Source organism: Varroa destructor, unplaced genomic scaffold (genome assembly GCF_002443255.2).
Source record: "Varroa destructor unplaced genomic scaffold, Vdes_3.0 BEIS01000007.1, whole genome shotgun sequence".
Taxonomy (NCBI): domain Eukaryota; kingdom Metazoa; phylum Arthropoda; class Arachnida; order Mesostigmata; family Varroidae; genus Varroa; species Varroa destructor.
In genome coordinates this window covers 36,893,642-36,915,561 of record NW_019211460.1, presented here as the reverse complement: position 1 = coordinate 36,915,561, position 21,920 = coordinate 36,893,642, and the positions used below count along the sequence as shown (strand labels likewise).

Here is a 21,920-nt window from a genome sequence, read left to right as displayed (position 1 = left end):
GATTTTTCATTGCGCACTTGCGTGAAATGAAAATTTATTAAACATCAATAAAACAATTATATTCGTTGCTTCAATTTCAGAACTTCTTATCTCATGTCGGTCGGCCATTTGTTAGTGGGTTAGAACGATCGATCAAAGCAGGTTGTGATTAATAAGTAGACCATGGTGTCGGGCAATATTATAGAATAATACGCCTTGTAACATGGTTAAAAGGTATTTCACTGACAGTGACATAAAAGAAGTTTCGAATACACCAAAAGTTGGATAATTGCTGACAACACTGACAATGCATGGATCTTTTTACTCGGCATCTGGCACTAATGATTCTACAACTTTGTCATGGGGTTCGAGGTGAGATTTCAAAATATCATATTTTTAAACACAAATCCCATTTCAAATCTACGTCAGTTAGTGTTCAGGCAAAAACATGAAGGCATCAACCATTATTGAGAATATTTATTGCAAACGCGGTTTAGGTTTAATAACCAATTAAAGTTAAAGGAGTGACCGCCTGAATTGATTCAGACAAACACAGCAACACACAGCGAACTTCATTCAAGCTAATTAAAAGGGTTAGGAAAAGAAAGTCTGCGTTAGTGCTAATATTATTTTGATACAGGTCGGAATCAAAACTTATCAATGAATTTATTATTCTTGTTTTCCTTTCGTTTTTACAAATCTTTACTCATACGGCCTGCGTCGTTTAAACGATATTTTACTTCTATCTTTAAGCCTTGTCTTCTCTTCGGAACACGTTCTATCTTGGTATCTGCAGTATTTGCGGAGAAGTTTGAATTAGTGGAGTGATCTTGATAGGAAACAAACGGTCACGCGAGTTTCTCCACTCGGGCGAAGCAGAAGGCTTGGTTGCATCAAGTATTTCATTACTTTTCTTTCTACTTGAATATGGTTTCTGAGTGTTGTATTTAATATACAGAGCATTATCGCTTTTGTGAATTATTCATGCATATTTAAGTTTATAGTTGTTACCAAAAAATGAGTTGTCCGATTTGATGTATTTATAAATTCAAAATAAAAAGGTGGTCGTTTGATAAGTTCAACTTCGTCTACTGACCAGATCGTTCATTGTTCAGTCTAAACCCGAGCGAGCGAGAGAGGCGTCGATGACTGCCACAACTATTGCCACGAACCACCTTGAGAGAACCTCACAGCTGCACACGTTTCTTCAGAACACGACACTAAAGAGTTTAACATGTTATCACAAATAGTCTTTTACAAAAATCTTTAATGCTTCATAAAATTACCTTCTAGAAAAAATGTTTCGAACTTTGAACATTTAACAATCATTTCAGGGATCTTAGGAATCAATATGCTAAGCGCTTGACACTTTAATCGATATAAAAGTTTTAGTAAAAATGACAGTGTTTCCCTCTACCAAATAACACCATATCCTGCTTTTTCTGCATCATCATCATTGTAAGCACTGCCGAAACAAAAACTAAGCCTTCCTCCTCTAGAAAAGGTCACTAATGCCTGATTCACGTAGATACAGAGGTGGTATATTTTAAAGGCTTATGCCACGGGCTGTATGGCCAGCGTAAAAATAATTCGCATGATAAGATATATACGACTTCGAAAATTATTACTCCTATATATCACATTAAGTAGAAAGATGAGGGCGCGCATTCCTTGTGTTACAGTGCGATATAATCTGAATGTTGGACTACAGTGAATTGAGTGCAGTAATCGCTATCATCGTAATTGTACCTACGCCCCTAGGGTCTGCTTCGTTACCTAGAAAATTCACGAGACGCAACGAAGCGCAGAACTAGTGTAAATATCAAGGATACATGAACCATGGGCAACCTCAACCTTAGTGCAACTGGAAGTCTTAAGTTAGCAAGTGTGTAAGCGGCATGCTCACCGTAAAATTGATTGGCACCGTAGATGGAAGTTAGTATAGTACAGTAAACGAGATAGCTTTCAGTAGGAATACTCATGACCCACAACGACTATTATGCTCCATCAGCACACTGTATTGCGATAATGAAAAGGGTAAAAAGTATGATAATAACACATAATATGGTATTTATTTATCCAGTAATTAAAACAATCTTATATATTGACACAATGGGTTGTATGCGCCTAAAGTTAAATTATAGGAGCATAAACCAGTCACAACTCTACACGCATTTTTATACCTTAAGGCCTCTTGTGGACAGCACACTGATGCTATGGGCTCCCAGACACGTACAATGATGTAATATTATTATCATTCTGAAAATATTGTTGCGAAGTACAACAATAAATCGCTAAAATTCTCATTATATACCACATAATAAAGGCTATAGACAAAACGTTAGTGACACAGATAATTAAGATATTAACTTAAAATAAACGTGCACAATTAATTGTATTAAGTAAATAAAAAGTATTATTCCTTTAAGTTTTACATAGAGCGCTGAAATTTTTTGATACATATTATAAAGGAAGCAGTCCCCATAAGAAATATATTTAAGATTTAATGGGAACATTATATCAAAATGTTTTTGCCCTACACAACCCTCAATCTGTGGAATATGCTAAAGGTCTTGATTCGGCCCCCCCTTAGCTAATTGACGATCAACGAAGTTAATCAAAATGTTCCTCTGCTGTTGAATGACTTGAAGAAAGCTTCATCTACCGGACCATACATACGTGAAGGCAGAATTCGACGATTTGAAACTACCCGACATTGTAAATAGGCTGAGTTTGTACACGTACGCGTATAGTTAGCTTGCTACGAAGTGCCCTTCAACTTGTATGGCCGCCCAACCGACCTTTCAGGATCTTACTCTATTTGTATTTTTACATCGCGATACCTAACGATAACTATAATGACGCTTCCATAAAACAGGGAAATAGCTGAACAATGCAGGTGAGAAGAATTTGAGCTGGTCTCTCCTTAATAAAATAGGGACTTAAAAAAGACGGTATCGTAACTAGCTGAATCTTAATCTATCAGGCTGTCAGTCGATTTCTACGACAAATGTTTCTTTAGCGGGAAGGTCGAAAAAGTCGAACGAAAAATGTCGAAAACATTTCTGACTTCTGATCATTTCGAAGGTGCTTTTGACGACAAGCAATGCCCATAGTAAATGCATAAACATAGCAAATGCCCTGTCGTAGATAATGTGGCGAGTAACGAACAACATACAAAATATATGACAGTTATTATGTGATACTACTACCTTATGTGATGGAAACTACTTTTACAAAGACGTGTTATTTATGTAACTAGAATAATTGAAATGATATTCTCAGATATAAAGTGGCATAACAGAATTTTTATTCTCTATTTAGTAGCAAATAACTCCCGTAGCAAGGCCTGTCGTACAGAAGAAGTAGGACCGAGACAGAAATCAAAATTACTTTTTTCATTTCTTTCTGCGAACGAGTATACGGCGAACGTACAGCATCAATTATTAGACTTTATTGTTGATTGCGCTTTCGATTCAGTGCACTGTTTATACGATCTGGGAAGAAAAAGTTTTATCGCTCGGAATGTTATAGCCGCTTCTCTAATCGCCCGATACTTACTCCTCGTCGACGTTTTCAACCATGTTGGTGATGTGCGTTCATTCGTGCATCTGAATGAGCTGAATGAACAAATGTAAATGGACGGAATAGATCCATGTTTGATTACATACAGCCCATCATAGCAGGCTTTCGTATAGCGCCGAATGTTCTACAGCGTTTCTCCAGCGTCCTGGCGGATCTTTATTCGGCGTTACAGATCATCAAGAAAAGTGTGTGCATAGGTATTTATGTACAGTTTGTACAAAACTCAAACGATGCTCCGGCATGCAAACTTCGACCTGGCCCGCTGCCTAGGAGTGCGCGGTTATCGCAAAAGCCTTATTCCCACTCTACATGTGATGAAGAAACGACAGGAATTGGCTGGCGAAAGGATTTCACCTCAGAGGTTGGTGTAATTTGTTTTCACTTCTTTTGTTCGGTTCCTCCAGCTATCGACTGTTATCATCAACGCTGAAATTAGTTTGATTTCAAAATTTCTTAATCTATTACACAATTTTCTTAATCTATCAATAGTTAATAGTGTCGTATAAGCTACTAATATAAAATCATAGATGATTGCGATGCTTAATGCATCATAATGGATTAAGTAACTGTGAGGTGGAGAAACTTTTAATTATTAGATGCTCTAATGTAGTATTATCTTCACTTATTATCCAACAAAAAACGTGCATATATAAAAACAAGTTTAATTGGCTAATGCATAACATACATTAGAAAATTAAGCTTATTTTTTTCATTAATTACAAGAACGGATTACGTGTGCGGAACAATATCGTCAATTCATGTGAGAATTAAATGTCTTTTCTTCATATATTGACAAATGCATAATTTTAATATGTTTCGAACAATTTATAATGATGAAATTTATAACAATGAATAATTCACCATAGAACGAGCAAGCACTTAACATCCATTTGCAACATATGTTTTTCAAGATTATAGTTTTTTGAAAAAAATATGTATATATACATACACTTTATTTACCTAATTTCTTATATTTGGTTCTACTGTTTATCACGCAGGAATGCACTGCTTGAGTGGGATTTTGGTCGTGAAATAAACTGTTTATGCCGCCGTTTAGGCATTGAACCAACAGAAAAAATTAAAGATTCGTTCGTTACCGAAGCGTATGCTGAGCAAGAAGTGCAGCGAACGAAAGAGCTTGGCTTGGGTTACAAACCGGTTCGATCAAATATAGCCATGGCGCAAGAGGGCCACGAGAAGCTCCGTGAAATCCTCAGTGTCCAGTTGAGAGAATCTTATCCATTTTTGCCGAGCCAAGCGCTGAATTCTCTTTTAGAGTACCTTACCAGTGGTGAGACTCTTGTTGATGTAGCAACACAAATGGGTCTTGCACCATTCGTATTTAGGACAGGTAAGATTGCCAACTATTATTCTATTTATGTATTGAGTGTGCCATACCTTAAACGGACAGGTTTTTATAAGGTGTGCATCGGTTTAGATAAAAGGTGCCTTTTTTGAATAGCGGATGAATATGAACTATGAATAAACGTGTCAAAATATAATATGGAATTATAGGTCGCAGATATCGCACTTTCGTTTAAAAAACTAACAAAGCTCAAGGAGACTGGCTGTTCGCAAAATTGTAAAGATTCCTTCTATGCTTTAGAGTACTTGAAAGCTCTATGTATTGGCTTCCCGCTGAATCATAGCATACGCTATAGAAAATAAAATTCAATTTGTTCTATTTGATAGGTTTTTCCCACTTCCAAATACACTATGTAGCTCTTGTGATAAAATTCCAACTATTGTATTCTTAAACCAAGGCAGTGAATTTGTAAGCGAATGGCTAATGCTTTATCTATTCAAAGCCCGTACTGAGATACAATAAGGGGTGTATAGATATAATAAGTAGTCTTATAAAAAGAATAATGCAAGCATTGCTACCCAAATTCTTTCCTCTGGATATATGCTAAAGCTAGTCCCTGTATATTTTAGGTCACGGAGAGGAAGTTGAGCCTGAATTATTGTACAGCTCTATTCTAGCTCTGTTTTCTGCTGTTCGGGAAAAGGACGAATTTTGTCGTCGTTATATTCTCACTCGGTTATGTGGAAAGGATGTTTTCGATTTATGGAACCCAAAAGATGTATCCTTCTTGCTCAATACCATACTTCAAACACAGAAGCATGCAGCATACGTGCCGCGTATTATTGGCGAGGCGGGACGTAATACTTTGGAGTCACTATACTACGTTGGCGTGTATTCAGATCGCAAGCTTTTAGGAAAAGGAGCTGGTACAACTCAAGCGCAAGCCGTTGACGTAGCTGTCCGAGATGCCCTCAGAAGGATATTTAAGGTCACGCGAGCTGTTCGAAGCCCCTTCGAAAAAATGGCGATGAAGAGTTTGGCAGCGAAAATTGCCCACGGTGCTATGAATACATCGCTCACCGAGACATGTCCTACATCATAGAGGATTATTATAATAAAGTAGATCTTTCAAATGAGGACTAAATACGTAAAGTTAACGACAAAATCGATGCTAATTTTATAATGAGTAGTTGTACGTTAAGTGCACTAGCAAAAATAAGGTAAGTGGCGATTAGGGACATAAATAAACATCAACATTGCTAAGTAAGGATGCAAAACTTCGTTTTTTTTTGTGCACTCATTTATGGATGTTGCACTGATACTGCTCAAAAAATGTATATCTATTCATCCGTTTGGATACTTGATATTTTAAAAAATAACTTTTGGCCCAATATAGGTAATATATTAAATGTTCCTAGTCTTAAATCAGCCCATAGGTGATGCTTTATTCATCATTCAAGACGTCTACACGTATTTGAGAAATATCAATTACAACTTTCACTACCATTTACGCGCTACCATGGTACTAACTAGACTAAATAGGTGTTAAACTAAATATGCTCTCATGGGTCATCGTGCTAGTCGATTTTAGCTTTTGACTCCGTTCAAAGAAGCGTATTTTTTTGTTATAGCTTTATAACACGAGTTCTAGTTTAGAGAGGAAATAAAAACCTTTCCCAAATGTTGATCTTGAAGTCATTTCATTGACGTTGCAATCGTTACACCTTTATTTACATGCGCTATGAACTTTGTTCAAAATAAAAACATCGTCGGAACACCAAACGCTATGTAATTCCATTTTTAGTAACATCATCGGCCAGCGGCTGACAATAACCAAACCACTCGACTGATGAACGGGCAAATTAATTGCGTATAGTAACGGTAGGAGTAGTAGTGGTAATAGTCGACCTCAGACGCCATTGCCGTCCGGCGTCTACAGCGATCTAAACAACCCCCCCCCCCCCCCCCGGCGCGCGCCTGCCCTCATTGTTGAGCAGCCATTCAATCCGCCGCCAAGTCATCAGCGCTCTAACGAGCAAAAAAAATATATATATAAATATATATTCATCGTACAGTAAGAGGTTACATATGTAATGTCCTAATAAATCTGATCAATATGAAATTATTACGGCCTATTATTCATTCACTAATAGTAATTGAAACATTGATTTGCAACTAACATAGCTAAGAGATCGCTTCAAACGAAAAACAGCCTGTTACATATGCTTGCTTCGTTGCTTGACTTTATCCTCTCCAAGCTCACTTTGAATAGGTTCAGTTTATCGAAGTTGCCCCCAATGAGTGAATCCTCCTCTATTCATTATATTCAGCGACATGCCGGCTTAACATAACTTTCCCATATATAATATTTCTTAACCTTGTTTAGACAAAAGTTCTTAGGGAAGTTAACAACATTGTAATTATACACTCATAGCAAAAGAAACGTTCGGTTATATGTGCACCTAAAGACATTGATGAAAAGTAGTAACATTCATTCATCGAATGTCTTCGTAGAAGCTGGAAACTCTGGCGGCAAGAGATGAGGTTTCGTTTCAGTTCGAAAATAAATTCATCACAAATTATTGATAGTAGTAGTAGTTGTTATCTAACAAATGTCTGCCCCCAACTTAGGCAGAAGGTCGTCGGTAGAAACTAATAGAAGTGGCTTTCGTGGGTCTTTACCAAGGCCATCATTAACCTTTGAGCCAAATCGGTCGGTGACACGAACAATTTAAAGTGGACATTGCCTTGAACTTGAGTAGCCGTTCTGATGGTCTTCTCGCAGAGCTGGAACGTGTGCTGCCCACCGCATCCCCTGCAGCTCGACAAATATATTTTTAGCCGTAATAAATATATATACCATGTACATACGTCGTTAAAGTGCCCGTCATTATTCTCTCTCCCTTTCTCTCTGTTTTCACGCCCTCACAAACACTGTGAGGGGTTAACTGTCTAGAACAACATCGTTTATTTTTACTGAGAACGCATTAAAGAACGTCCGGAGTGCATGATGCCAGTGGGTCAACCGCCTTTTTTCATTCTGCCCTGAAGCAGTATGCACGATAAACAGCAAATATTGGGGTGGGCATACAATGCAAGTGAATATCGGCATCAATCTATCACGTGACCATGATAGCGCTAATTTCCAAAACAAGATGTATATCCCCACTAAATTACGTGGCCTGCCCCGAAAGCGAGTCGAAAATGTGTAACTTGCCAAGTACAGCAGCAAGCCATTCTATCTAGCCGTACAAGAGCTTAGTGATTCAATAATGGATTCGTACAACAACACTACGTCGTCATAATTGTCATTGATGCATTTGCCGTTACTTCTGGCCATCGAGGAGCAGACAAGACCCACCAGACAGTTTCAAATCTTCGTGACACGTGAAAGAACGTGCTGAGCTTACTCTTGTGGCGCGACCCCGCTTGAAACCGACACGAACCTATATCATAGCATATCATAAACCAGGTGCACACATATTATAATAATTATTCATTGTTAGTGGTAACTGATTGGTTTTCGTCATTTAAGCGTTGTTACGATGTGCCGTTTATTCCACCCCAGCGCGTGGTTTATTGGTCCGTTGGCCATGCATCTCAATGAAGGACGTTAACTCACGAGGGACTCGACCCTTGTAGTGAACCCCGTGCTTGTGAACTGCTTTGGCGGCAATGCACTTGAGGCTAATTTCAGATTGTGCGCGCAACACCAGCTCAGCTACACCTGTCGTCGCAGCATCCTGCGGGGTCTGACCTGTAGCACAAGAGTAGAGATATTCATATCATATACATAACACTCTGCATACGATGTAAAAGTAACATGTTTGCTTCGCAATTATTTATCATTAATACTGAAATTGACTGAACGAAAAAATCGAAAGCATTGATCGAATATCTTTATGAGTTATCATGAAGTGAAAATATTTAGCGACTCAGCAGCATAACCTTTACCATACATTAAACTTTCTTGTTTTCAAAATAATGCTTTTGGCATGAAATCGTATTGCATTTCTGCTGTACTGCTGCAAGTATCATGAAAGAAACGATTATTGTTAAATAACCCACCTTTATAATTAACAACATCAGTGTGTGCACCCCGCTCAATAAGAGCAGATATAATGGAGTGCAGCGTGAAGAAATCTGTGATGGGTTTTGAATACGCAACGATTAGATGGAGTGGCGTATCTCCCTGCTCGTTTATGGCGTTCACGTCTCCTCCACACTCCATTAAAAGTCTAATAAGCGCGCACATAATCAAAAAATGAAAATCAGCAGTTATTTGTTTATCAATATATTCGATAAAATAAAAAATTTTGACCCACTTTAATCTTTTCTCGACCCTTTTGTGATACTCTTCAAATTATTTTCTACTGGCCTCTAGTGGTGTCATATCTACTCACTTAGCCGTGTTCGCGCAGGGGAAGTGACAGAGATTCCGAGTGTGAAAGTCATTGACTGGTGTCCGACTGTCGACTGCCAAGTGTAGTAACGTATTGCCATTGTTGGTAGCACATCGACTCCTAGTCATCCGATAGACCAACGTACAAAGTGTGTGACTCGCTTCTGGACGACACCGCTTGCTTAATTTCGAAACGACTACGAGCAGATAGAGGGATGTCAATACAATTTCATGTTCATCCGCACCCTTCGGACGGTTGCCGGTCCCGTCTTTTTCCTTCTGTTCCTACAGGATTTCATCCAGTTATTGTGATTATTTTACTAAATCACTTACACCTAATTATGTAGATTATTGCCACCGATAATAAGAGCAAAAGAGCAAACAATATCTCAGAACTTAGCATGGCCAGTTTTCATTGAAGGTACCAGTAAGATGAAGCAGATCAGGTGAAAAAAGTATCGCGAATAAAGTTATGCGAATAAAGTATCCCTCAGAATATTTCTGCGCTCACGTAAGAACGATATTTATTCTGTTCGTTTATCACGCACTGAAATATTCTCCCCTATGTATTTGCATGACATAATAATCTTTCTTCTCCGATTCGCAATGCTTACCTTTTCAGCCAAGTGTTCCAAGTAAGTGACGGTTGTTCGCATAACTGTAATGAGAACGTCCACGGAAACCTGGACCCCAACGTGCAACATTTGACAGAACACTTGCGCAAATCGGAGTAGGTCTCGTACAACACACGCTCCACTGCGCTCTTTTAGTGAAAGCGCGTGTAACCAAAGCTCCAGACAACGCTCGAAATTTGCAGAATCTAATGCAACCAACGGAAAAAATGTTAAAGAAAGACATGTTTGAATATGAATTAGAAACTACCACTTGAATAAAGGTTATTTTACAGGCATTTGTCTGCTCATATTGATAAAGTAATAATGCGTGGCTTTTAGGTGACGCATATAGATTGTACGTAAAATAACTTTTATTAACTGTCTGTTAGCAACTTACGAACCTGCGAAAACAGCGCCTCGAAATGTTACTGGATGCGGTACTTCGGGATTAAGTGGCCCAAGGATTCGCTCACGTATAGCAAGGCTTTCCATTTGCAGTGCATTGGCGTTATATTTAATCTGCTGTAGTTCTTCTAGTGAGCGACATTCGACGCGGTTTTCATATGCTGGTACGGGCGGTGGGAGCACCTAAAACAGCAACATCCTTTTTATCCAGACATCGTTCTTGAATACATTAAGCATAGTACTATTCATGCTTCATGAATGTAACTTATCGCATTGGGCTGTGGACTTTGTTGTAACTATTCGCTATTAGGTTTTCAAGAAGATATAGTAACCATTGCACGTAACTATGTTGTTTAGTAGACAGCATACCTTGGGAAGTACACGATCTGGATCTCCGTAACGCCACTTCATAGCCAATCTCAAGTAATGATAGCATCGTTCAAGGTCATAGTTGTCTTTATCATTTGCAAATGATGCACCTAAGAGCTCAAGCGCATCAATTTTTGTTTCACGACTGTAGTCAGGATGGGCCACGAAGAATTCGACTGCCTGCAATAAATCAACCGATCCATATAACGAAGTGGCAAAAATGTAACAGTATATTAAACACATACACATAGATAGGATATAATATGTAATAGTAACACAATGCATAAAAGAGTAGGCCCTACACGCGTAATAAGGGCAGTTGCTTAGATTACTTAAATATTTACTTTTATTTTATTTATGACATCGATTACTGATTATCCTGCGAAAGAACGTTCTCAAATTATCCTCGATCACATTTTTAAGCGAAGTTGTTGCAAGAGCATTCAGTAACAATAATAATAATATCAGGAATTACCTCAGGCTGTGTTCTCTCAGCAGCAGTGATAATGGGGGTCATTGCGTTTTTGTTGACAGTGTGTACCGACGCTCCAAAACGTATCAGCTCCGAAATAATTTCGACGTAGCCATGTTCAGCAGCGAACTGCAACGCCGTATTGCCGCAAAGTGCACGGGCATTTACTGGTGCTCCATGTTCAAGTAAACATGTTACCACTTCCTTGTGGCCCTTGTACGCTGCGATCATGAGGCACGTGTTTTCAAACTTATTGGCAATATTGTAATCCGCCTTATGGTCAAGCAGCAACTTAACCATCTCAACTTTGCCATCAAAACAGGCTGCCCTTAGCGGTGTTGATCGGCTTCCTGTGGCGTGGTTAACATCGGCTCCACATTTGATCAGCATCATCACAATAGTCATATGGTTGCCCCCCGCAGCACACCATAATGGAGTTGCACCATCGATTTTGTAGCCGTCAAACACAATTGTGCCTAACCGTGATTTTGAATTGATTAGGACATAGTAGTGTTAAATTATATACGTGGTAACTGGGAACAAATTCGAAAGTACCCGCGAGCAGAGATATCTGTCTGACCTAATGTTTCATTAAACATAAACGAATAAAATCACTAAGTACAACTATAAGTAAATTACGTAGAGAGCTTATATCAGTTCCATAAACTCTCACGTGATTTGATAGTGCACTACCAAAAAGCTTTTTTGGCAACTGTTTTACTCGTTTTTCCGTTATAATTCGCATGAAGTTATGTTAGGTGTTACAGAAAGTTTTACCTGAAGATTTCACTATTTTTCATTCGTTCATACTGACCTTCCGTCTCCATATCGACGTGGTACTCGTATATAAGAAGATCGCATATTTCAACATGGCCTTCTTTTGCAGCAACAAGTAAAGGCGCACACAATTGTGTCTCGTCCTGGTATCTGCGATTTAGTAGCTCACGCACACGCGTTTTTCCCACTTGCGTGCTTGCTTGAGCTACACGCGAAGTCAGCTGATCAAGAAGGCCTGAAATAGGCGTACCAACGTGTTAGGAACACCAGTGATATACATGTCTATTGAAATAGGTAAAATGTTCATGTCAAATTTGCCGTAGCCATTTTCAGATGAAAGATACGTACTTAATTCAAAAGACCCTACCAATCAGACAGTTTTTATGGTTATACGACGGGCATAGCATACTGCCGAGTATGCAGCATTGACAGAGGTTACGATTAAGCGGTATACTCCTGAGGTAAAAACGTCGGTTTTATAAAAATAAATTTGCAGCAGTGACTAATAGTGGTGTTTATGTCCGACAAAAATTACACTTGTTAAATGTTTCTCCTGTTAGCAGCCTCAGATGATTCACCTTCGCGGCACATGACGTATACATCACAGACAAATTGCATCTCTTCAAATTCAAGGGGCTTTGAAAAGGGCAAAGCCATTGCGAGACCATCTTCGTCCACCAATTCGTTTCCCGGTATCATAGCAGATTCCTCCTCCATACCGCGCATCATAGTGAAAAACTGAAACGTTGCAGATATTGTTAGGCGGATTCCATCATGTAGTCGTATAGAAAGTCAAGATCACTTACTAACAATTGATGGATCCTTAACAAAAACACAATGATGCCAGTCTGAAACACCTAACCGCTACATCAAGTATGGGTACGCAAACAACCCATTAAGACGCCCTCGTAATATTACAACTTTGAATGCCATTATCTTCACACTAAAAATTAAAATACAAATTATTAATGTGCTACTATTTTACGGAGTGCAACAGCAACATACTTTTAACATACTGAATGTAGAAATCTATACTTTTACATAGGCAAATATAACGATGATAGACATTAGCGTACGCAAAAGGCTTAAATGGACCTTGGGGTATGGCACTCGCCAAAGCTTCCAACATTGTAGAAAATTGTTCATCCAGTCATCCATCTTCTGTTCTGAACATAGGAATAACGTTTCTATAATGAAAGGTGTTCTGGCTGTATTGACGGTGACACTAAAGTGTCTTCGTGTCGCAAATAACTCAATCTGCCAGGGAGATAAACTACGTTATATATCAACCAAGGTAATGTAATACGCTTGATAAAATCTCATGCTTATCCTCTAGTAATTTACCATATTAATAAATTATTAATTATTTTGTTTGTATTAGTATTAGTAAATTTTACTTCAGGTAATTGAAAGTTTAGAGCATGGAAACAGAACTGCCTCTTTCCATATCTTGAATTTGTTCTAAAACTCACGAGTGCTAACCGCTATTGCGGACTTGCATAGATAGTCAAACTCGGCCCAGAGAATAGGGCACTTGCACTACAAGAGATACGTCTGCATATATACTACCAGGCAGCGAGCGAAAAAAAGGAAAAATACTTTATTCACCATCATGATCACCGGGTACTACCTTTTAAAACATATCTAGCCGCTTACATGTGTACTTATGCCACACAAGATTAGTCCACGCTGTTCACGTTAATGCGTAGGAAAAGAAAAGTTTTGATTGGGCCAGTATTGGCATTTGATCTGTCCGCATGTAATACTGACTTAAAATCATTCCGGGTAAAACAATAATCGCAAATGATTTTATAGATATCCTGAGTGTGTGGATGCTTCCCGTAGGTGCGCGATAATTAATTCTCAATTCGATTAATGGTCAGTTCGCTTGGCCCTTTCGAGATTCTCGACAGCAACCTGTTAGCATCAGATCTAGCTAAAAAATAGAATACTCAAAAAATATTTAACATTGGCGCTTGTAAGAGATTCAATTTATGAACAGTTTCCTTGTAATTTCAATACGCATATTCACGACTCGATTAACTGATTGACTAAGCTAGCTGCCGCTATTGATGATGATTCTAATGGAAAGCTTTGGAAAATGCGACAATCGGCGCTACAGTCAGCACATACATATCATAAGAGTACTGAATTAAGCAAAGCCAGCGGCTACTCGCAAATTCGAAAATGAGACAATCACCACCTTCTAACGTGAGTTTTAAAATTAGTTTCTTGCTGTATTAACAAAGCCGATACATTCTTTTTATCTATTAATAGTAACAGTTTGTCGCATATTTTGAAAACCATTATTTTCGTAACTTTAATCTGAATCCGTTCCCACCGTCACACAGGTACGTATTAGATGGTTCATCAATTCGGTCTCAGTTGACAAGAACATCTGAAGTAATCTAATGCGCTTCTAGCGTAATACACTTTCTCACAACTGTTTTTACTCGCCTCAATAAGCCGTACTATAATATATGGTCTCTTCAAGCCGCTGCCTCCATTCACAGTGAAGTGCTGAACATCTATCTTTAGTTGAGATTAATTGAACTACAAATCGCCATTTACACAAACGCATTGACTAGCCTAGGCACTAACACTGATACCGATACTCGTTTATTTCTGTGAATGCGCAAGTTCACGATTATCCCGCTTTTATGGTCGTAGAATGTATATATTCGTTATGATGATGACAGCCTTATGCATGATTAAAATTTATGCCCGACAGAACTAAGCCTCATCGACGACCTGATAAATTGATCGCGTCACATTTTACTAAGCTTATATAATGCACGGTAAATAGGTGCCATTGTAACATTAACTTGTTTTATCGTCGACTTAGTAAACACCGCGACACCAATCAGTTATTGTGACTCCGAAGGCCCTAGAAGAATCAGCCAGCTGAATTCAACGTGTCTGCACAGTTTAGAAACAAGACGAACAAGCGAACGAATGATAAAATACGTCTAACTAAGTTTTATTCTGATTGGCAGTTTTGCCTATTGTGAGGGCAAAGCCCTTTTAGTTGATTTAGTCATGATGATGAACAAGCCACTAAAAGGTAAACTTTATGAACTGTGATGCACCCTCTGCGAAAGCTGAGAACTCAGTCGTGGCTGTACGTAGAAGGAAAGGAATTGACTCTATATATATATATATATATATATATATATATATATGGGGAAAGAGAGAAAGAAGGAGAGGGGGGCCATGTCAGGTTATTAAATAACAGGCCACTACTTGTTAGGTTGGCCTCCACTAATCCGTTGGCAGTATCTATAGTCGACTAGGTAGACTGTACGTAATGAACGCACTCACCACACGGAAGAGCAAGTCTACCATGACTCGGGTGGATTTCCGCCCGGCTCACGAAAACTTGACCTACCAACCGAAAATAATAACGCGACACCAACCACTAATAAAACTAATGAGAAGAGTACAGCAGGTTACACAAGGTGAATGTACTACGACTACCACGGTAAACAGGTTACATGTAGTAACATACAGAGAACAGATACACGGTACAGACTTAAGACAGCGACAATCCCCGACCGTTGATGCCGATCGTCTTCCTACTCTAAAGGAAAGAAAATGTCTTGCTCAAGTATCATATTGTCACGACAGTATAGTATAACTGAGCACTACGCCACCCGGCCTCTCTTCGTCCACACGAACAAGCTTTAAACTGACTGCATTTTAACTTTAGACTATGCGTCTGAAAAGACACAACACACAGATCGAGTTCTGCGTACTAATAGAGCCATGTACTTACAGTCAAAACAACAGTAGCAAGCGGATAGCTTTGGTCGACGCTAACACCGTGATAGCTGCACTAGGGTTGGTAAGCTAGCATTCAGGCCCTAGGGACTTGTCAAGCAACTGTACACTCGTCGTCCCACCGATCACTGTCTAGTAATTGCATTGTGGCGGTATGTTTTGTCCTTGTGACTCAACCCTTTCACCTCTATGCGTTTCATTCAACGGCGCAACTCAGTTTGCTCGTTGCTGACTCGGTTTCAAGTGTCGAACTCCGGAGCAGCCGACAATCGACAGCAACAAGCAGGACAACCTCAATGATCAGTCAAGTTTAAAGGTAATACATAGAGATACACGTTCTTTCTTACCTAGTAAAAAGACACAAAACACCTGCTCCTCTTCGTGGAAGTGCGGATACTGCTGTTGCTGCTGCGGATGACAGGAATCGTGCACACAGCTGATCCGTTGCCACACCGTCACGATGAAAAAACTAGTCGGTAAAACTATAAAATTCAATGAAAACATTCGAAGGAGGACAGAAGGGTTGCAAGACCGTTTTCGATTTCCACACTCATATTACCGCGAGTCCCAGCTTGCTAGACTAAAGCGGGGCGGAATAACGCTTCGCTGATATCTGCCAGCTTGGGGTACAACAACACTACTTGTGTTGTACGACAGCACTGTATCGTTTCTTTCCTGTGTATTAAGGGACTATTTGGCTTCCGCGTGGTATGGTCTGCATACAACATAGAATCGGGGGCTCCTGGCGGGATCTAACTAGCTAGCTGACTACTGACAGAGGTAAAGGACAGATTTAGAGTAGATGGTGGTAAATCTGTGATCATCACACAACGTTCACAGGAAGTCTACAGGCAAATTGCGACGCGACACGTGAAAACGACAGACAAAATGATTGAACCGTTATAGCAGGTTCACGGCAACCCAATGCAAGTAGCAACGGTAAACTTGCATAAGATAACCAAACATGCCAGCTGTGCTTCTTTGTATCGCGGCCAGGTTGGTTCGCAGAAGAATCAGGGGTGAATAGCAGACAACGTTAGCCGTCGAAACCCTATTGTTTTTGATATTGTGAACCTGATCTCCCGTAAACACGACATTGGGCTAGCTATATCTCTTTACGATCTGTGCATGTATGTACATGCTTTCCTCTAAATAACGGTTCATGGAATGTGCGGAAATGCTTTATTCAATCTCATCCATTAATTCAATCTCAAACATTCGGAAATGTGCCAATGACTCCAACGATCGTAGAATGAATGACTGAGAGAACTTGGACACTTCTATGTTTTGAGTATTGATTTCTATTTCCCTAATTCTTCTTATTCTTTACCAAACGGACGCATTGCTTTAATGTTCGGACACTAAACGACGGAACCGAGTTCTAAACTTCGGTGTAAAGGCGCTGCCAGCGCAAGTATCGGTTTCTATTACCAAACAACTTTAGTTTACAATGTTTTCACATAAATTGCAAGCACTGAATTACCCGAATAGGGCTTGTTTTAATGCACAAGGTCAGTGTTCATAAAATCGGTAAATAATCCGCAACTTAATATTCATTACTAGTGTTAACCTATAAAATAAAGATGTATGTGCAAACATGTATACTCTAAATGATAATGGCCGTCGCTTTAAGACTAGGTTATCTCTTAAGCAAAACGCATTCTTGAAATACATTGGATAAGATGTTGCAAGTTTTACCTTACTTGACATTTGTGGAACGTACCATGGAAAAGATGGAAAGGATTCTAGCACTTAAAATAGCATTCCTTCAAGAGAATTACGTCACCTTAGCTTCTGTTTTGATAGTAAACGACACGGTGCAAGCAAAGATTAAAAGAACGGAAAGTCTTATTACGGATTATGAAAACTGAATTTTAATAAATTAAATAAGATCTATATCACATATCGCACTTCGCGGGTGATAAAGCTAGAGCTAATAGCAGTCAAAAATTGGGTTATCAGTCGATCGTTGATATCGTATTCTTTGCAAACCAGATAATTCTGATCTCCGGGAACTTGTCATATGGCTGGAACAAATGAAGATTCGGCAGTATAAACCAGAAGATCGTGGAGTGTTGCTAAATACGCCGCTACCTCAATGGCTTGAAGTATACGCTGGTTATCTACGGGACGCAGAGTGTCCATTCAAAGAAGATGAACTTACAGAGTGCGTCGATTGGTTGCTGGGTCATGCCGTGAGATTGGAATATGCTGACGATGGTAACTATTGAACATCATAATATGTCAGTGTCTGGGTAAATAGTATCAATGACTGTGTTGGCGACTGTAATTTGATTGTATTGTACTGTAGACAATACAACTATCAGTTGTTAAAATATTGCATTCTTGAGCTAAATTAAATGAAACACTGTGCTTCTTTGAATAAATGCCTTTCAGTAACGAAATATTCTGAGAATTCCGCAGAAAATGTGCAGCAACGCTGGAAACATGACGACGAAAATCCGCTCGACAAACTCAATTGTAAGTTGTAAACAACGTTAAATTCGAACAACCCTTTCAGTTTTTGTTATGCAAAAATCAACAACTATCGATAATGCGATCTCATTGATAACACTATATTCGAAACAAAGGCAGTAACACAGATACTTTAACGTAGGGTTTAGAATATCTGTATGTTGCAGAAGATGCTTAGTTTTTGAATTTATATAGGTGCTATGTACTAAGATATATCCTCGTTAAAATTTCTACCTGCGAGATGTGGCAACACAAGATCTGGACTAAACCGCGTTGAGAATTATTTTACTATGCTTATTGTTCGTTTATTTTAGTCATACAATTTGCACGCGTATACTAAGACGCGCATTTGTAACTACTAGTCTTTCTGGTTTTTACCCGATCCTAACTAGATTGTAGTGCGGAGTTCAAAGAAGGGGTCAATAAACTGGCAGATCTGCTAAACATCCAGGCACATCCTACAGACGCCCGCATCACTTTTAGGGCAGTATCCAAATATGCCGAGAAATATTTGTTGAACGCGCAAAAGGGTCCCAAAAAGGAAGGCGAACCGACGCCATTGCACAACGTCGACCTTGGCTTCGATTTAAAAGGTAAAGTTGTACTTTTCAATAATCATAGTTAGTTCTCCGATTTTTTGTACTGTTGTTGTGTTCACTGGCTCATAGAAGGGCGATGAGCTGCTAAACGCTTTCGCCAATGATCAGTGAATTTATTTGTAACAAAAAAATCATACACTCTGAATATATACGAATCATACACTCCGCTTCTACAGCTGCGAGCAAAATCGCAAATATTTAAGATGTACGCCTTTTTGCAAACCTACATGAAACGTAATACCGAAACCGAGTCGCTGCAAAGATCCGGCCTATAAGGTAGTGTCCTTTCCCTGTCCTCCAGATTTCATCAACTCTTTTAACTTGGTTGTTACTACTCGGAATTGAATATTGACAACAAAAGTGAGCTCGTAGGGTATGTAACGAAATCTTGAAGTTTAGCATAAAGACGATCTTAAGATGTAGCATATATTTTTCTTGTCAGGCCACACAAAACCGTAATTGTTACAAAGCGGATTCATGCGTCATCCATTTCATCCACGAAGCATCGTAAATTTAATTACCTAGGATCTTTTCCAGTTTAGTACATTTTGGTATTTCACGTCTAGTTCCGCTGTTCAGCATTGCTTCAGATGGCGGCTTATTTCAGCATAATCGTTTTCTAACGTATTTTGCGGCAACTGCATTGTTTACATGATACTTTACTGCCGCTTGCTTCTGAGGGCTCGAGGAATGGAGATCAAGCGCATATCTGATGTCAACTTTCTCGTTAGTCCCGCGGTGACAAAATTCAAACCGATACCAGGAGAGGGAACTCACAGTACATCAAAGAGGAAGTAGTGGGTGTTTCGATTCAAATGATGGCCTAGATACATGGATACGTGTTATTAGCTTGTTGGGTGACTATTTAGCCTAGCCACGGGCATTGAGCCCACAAATTTACTTTTATTCAGCTCCACGCAGCATGTTTCTTAGAATAGTGCTCTAAAACAAAGAAGGGAGTCCGAGATCGGGTCGTCGACTGTTTCGCGTTCAAAAATGAAAGTTTTCTTGCGATGGGATTCAAGTGCCATTCGAACGATGCGCGATGATTATCGAGTCCTTTTTGTCTTCATCAATATTTATTTATGTTTTAAAAAGTTAATAAAAAAATAAAATTACTTACAGGTCAGCGAAGAATGAGAAACGTACAAACCATTTAAGAATCGCTTAAGGAAATAGATGTCTGTGTCCATCTATGTCTTACACACACTAATTTTTACCGGTTTATGTAGAATAATCTTGAGAGTATCATACTGGTTTTACTCATTTGACTTAGAGATCCAGCCTCTGGCTGCAAACAGTTTGATTTAATACTGACAAAAACAGGAATTCATAATTTGCGTCTGCTTAGCTAACTCAATGCAGTCGATTTTAGACAACGGTGCGAACCAGGCAGCGCGAGTGCTCCGACTTCTATTTGTCCAGGATATTCGAGAACTGCAGACAAGAATTAATGAAGCAATTGTCGCCGTGCAGAAAATTACCGCGAATCCCAAAACGGATACCTCACTCGGAAAGGTCGGACGATGAAGTTAAAACGTGATTGGTTTGAAAAGGTTGACATTTCGCAGCCAAACTCTACTAGAACCAAACATCTGAGGAGTGGACTTGAATTAAACACTACAAGAATTCATTTCAATAAGACCTTTGCTTTCATTATATGTCATGAAATATCTTATATTATTTAGTAAAATTATGACCAAGGCATTCTTTCCGTAGAGATAAACGAAGCAGGGACATCTATGCTCGAATAAAGGGTACACAATTTTTCTTATTTAAACTAAATGGGTCTTTAATTCTGATAGAAAAAAAAAACTGTTTCTTTATAGATTATTATTGTTTCCTATGATTTAGATAGAGAATAACCGTTTATTGTGCATATGCAACGACTAATGAAAGGATTAATACTGCAAAAAAACCGTGCTTTTCTATTTAGCAAGCAAAAATCAAAGTTCAGCATTATAGCGATATATGATTCTAAAATGTACAAATCTTTATACCTGTCGTCTTACTCGCTCTTTAGAGTCATATTTTATATACTTTCTAGACGGATGAATTATCAATTCTTAGTTCTGTATCTGAAAACGTGTGGGCAAATGCTTACAGTAAAAGTATTTAGAGTGAACTAGCATTGTCTCGCAGAACAAAATGGGATAAACAGTTAACAGATTAACCAATTTTTACGATTATATAATATAACCGTAGGCTCTTCTCTTATGTTCATATCCACGCAGATAACTTGCTTATAATTTTTCAACAATAGTACTCATTAGTATTATTATGCTATTAAAGCTTGAAGGCGCATACGTTCTGATTGTACTGTCTATGTATTAATTGAAAAAAGAATACTATGAAGTTCGTTTACACATTGTTTGATTTTGCTTCATGAATTTCTGAACAATAGTAAATGAAAAACTGGCCTTGTAAAAGTTCTCGCGTAAACCGGTTGAATTTACTTCAGTAGTGATGTGTTCAGAAAGAAAAATATCCTGTAGTGTTGAATCTTAATGCTCAGCGGTCAATTTTTGCTCCTCGAAGGCCACAGCGCTCCGAAAATTCATGGAAGAATAGTGAAGACACCAGGCAAAATGGCCTTCCGCAAAAGCATAGTATCTGAATGATACGAACGTTCCAAGAACAAAGACTGGACTGTTGAAAGCCAGCGAGGAAATAATCAGATGCCGGGGTTCGAAGGAAAATAATGCATTGGCGCAATAGAAAAGGTTTTTCATGAAAGCAAAGCTTGGTTCTTACAATCATGTAAGGAGAAACAAGAAAGTGGTGTTACTCTAAGGACAATTTGATGTCAGTATCGAATAGGTTCGGATGTAAAATGATGCTAGTACTTGCAATGAATCTGCATGTTTGTCTCGAGTACCTCAACTTGCGGATCATTGACATGACAATCGAAATCATGTAATCTGGTTATAAGATGACCACAGCGCCATGCCTCAGGTACTTCATGAATTAGAAGTGGAGTATATAACTTCAACTCCCTTCTATCTGAGCTAAGTCTGTGCGATTACGAGGCTTTGCATACCCTAAAAAGAATAACTGGTGGGCAAGCATATCCCACTCTTGACGTACTTCTAGAGGTCATAGATAAATTATGTATGCGAGACACGAATATAAGGTAGATGCCTGTCTAGAAACTACC

General features: G+C 38.9%; 3 protein-coding genes across 15 annotated transcripts; 2 read left to right on the top strand and 1 right to left on the bottom strand.

Annotated features, from left to right (window-relative positions):
• Positions 1-3,577: 3,577 nt before the first annotated feature.
• mRpL44 (mitochondrial ribosomal protein L44) lies at positions 3,578-6,147 on the top strand. 2 transcript variants are annotated; one of them, XM_022814552.2, is made up of 4 exons: positions 3,578-3,925; positions 4,288-4,324; positions 4,563-4,915; positions 5,500-6,147. In XM_022814552.2, coding segments are annotated over exons 2-4 (828 nt in total). In that variant the 5' UTR covers positions 3,578-3,925; positions 4,288-4,322; the 3' UTR covers positions 5,973-6,147. The 2 variants fall into 2 exon arrangements, with proteins under 2 accessions (XP_022670287.1, XP_022670286.1); XM_022814551.2 differs by lacking the exon at positions 4,288-4,324 and having other exon boundaries at positions 3,580-3,925.
• A 404-nt stretch (positions 6,148-6,551) lies between these two features.
• Positions 6,552-16,802, bottom strand: LOC111254067 (protein fem-1 homolog B-like). Of its 8 annotated transcripts, none has more exons than XM_022814546.2 (10): positions 16,037-16,177; positions 12,488-12,647; positions 11,947-12,144; positions 11,136-11,608; positions 10,661-10,840; positions 10,288-10,474; positions 9,887-10,092; positions 9,274-9,557; positions 8,939-9,108; positions 6,552-8,627 (listed from the first exon to the last, which is right to left on the bottom strand). In XM_022814546.2, exons 2-10 carry the CDS (start codon positions 12,636-12,638, stop codon positions 8,425-8,427), a joined length of 2,052 nt encoding a protein of 683 aa, XP_022670281.1. In that variant the 5' UTR covers positions 12,639-12,647; positions 16,037-16,177; the 3' UTR covers positions 6,552-8,424. The 8 variants fall into 8 exon arrangements, with proteins under 8 accessions (XP_022670281.1, XP_022670282.1, XP_086830955.1 ...); XM_022814547.2 differs by lacking the exon at positions 16,037-16,177 and adding an exon at positions 15,685-15,828; XM_086974829.1 differs by lacking the exon at positions 16,037-16,177 and adding an exon at positions 15,231-15,401.
• LOC111254758 (tRNA-splicing ligase complex subunit RTRAF) lies at positions 14,097-20,548 on the top strand. 5 transcript variants are annotated; one of them, XM_086974837.1, is made up of 5 exons: positions 14,097-14,120; positions 17,685-17,909; positions 18,087-18,170; positions 18,557-18,757; positions 20,115-20,548. In XM_086974837.1, exons 2-5 carry the CDS (start codon positions 17,726-17,728, stop codon positions 20,291-20,293), a joined length of 648 nt encoding a protein of 215 aa, XP_086830963.1. In that variant the 5' UTR covers positions 14,097-14,120; positions 17,685-17,725; the 3' UTR covers positions 20,294-20,548. The 5 variants fall into 5 exon arrangements, with proteins under 5 accessions (XP_086830963.1, XP_086830962.1, XP_022671673.1 ...); XM_086974836.1 differs by lacking the exon at positions 14,097-14,120 and adding an exon at positions 15,871-16,005; XM_022815938.2 differs by lacking the exon at positions 14,097-14,120 and adding an exon at positions 17,041-17,200 and having other exon boundaries at positions 20,139-20,548.
• The last annotated feature ends 1,372 nt before the right edge of the window (positions 20,549-21,920 follow it).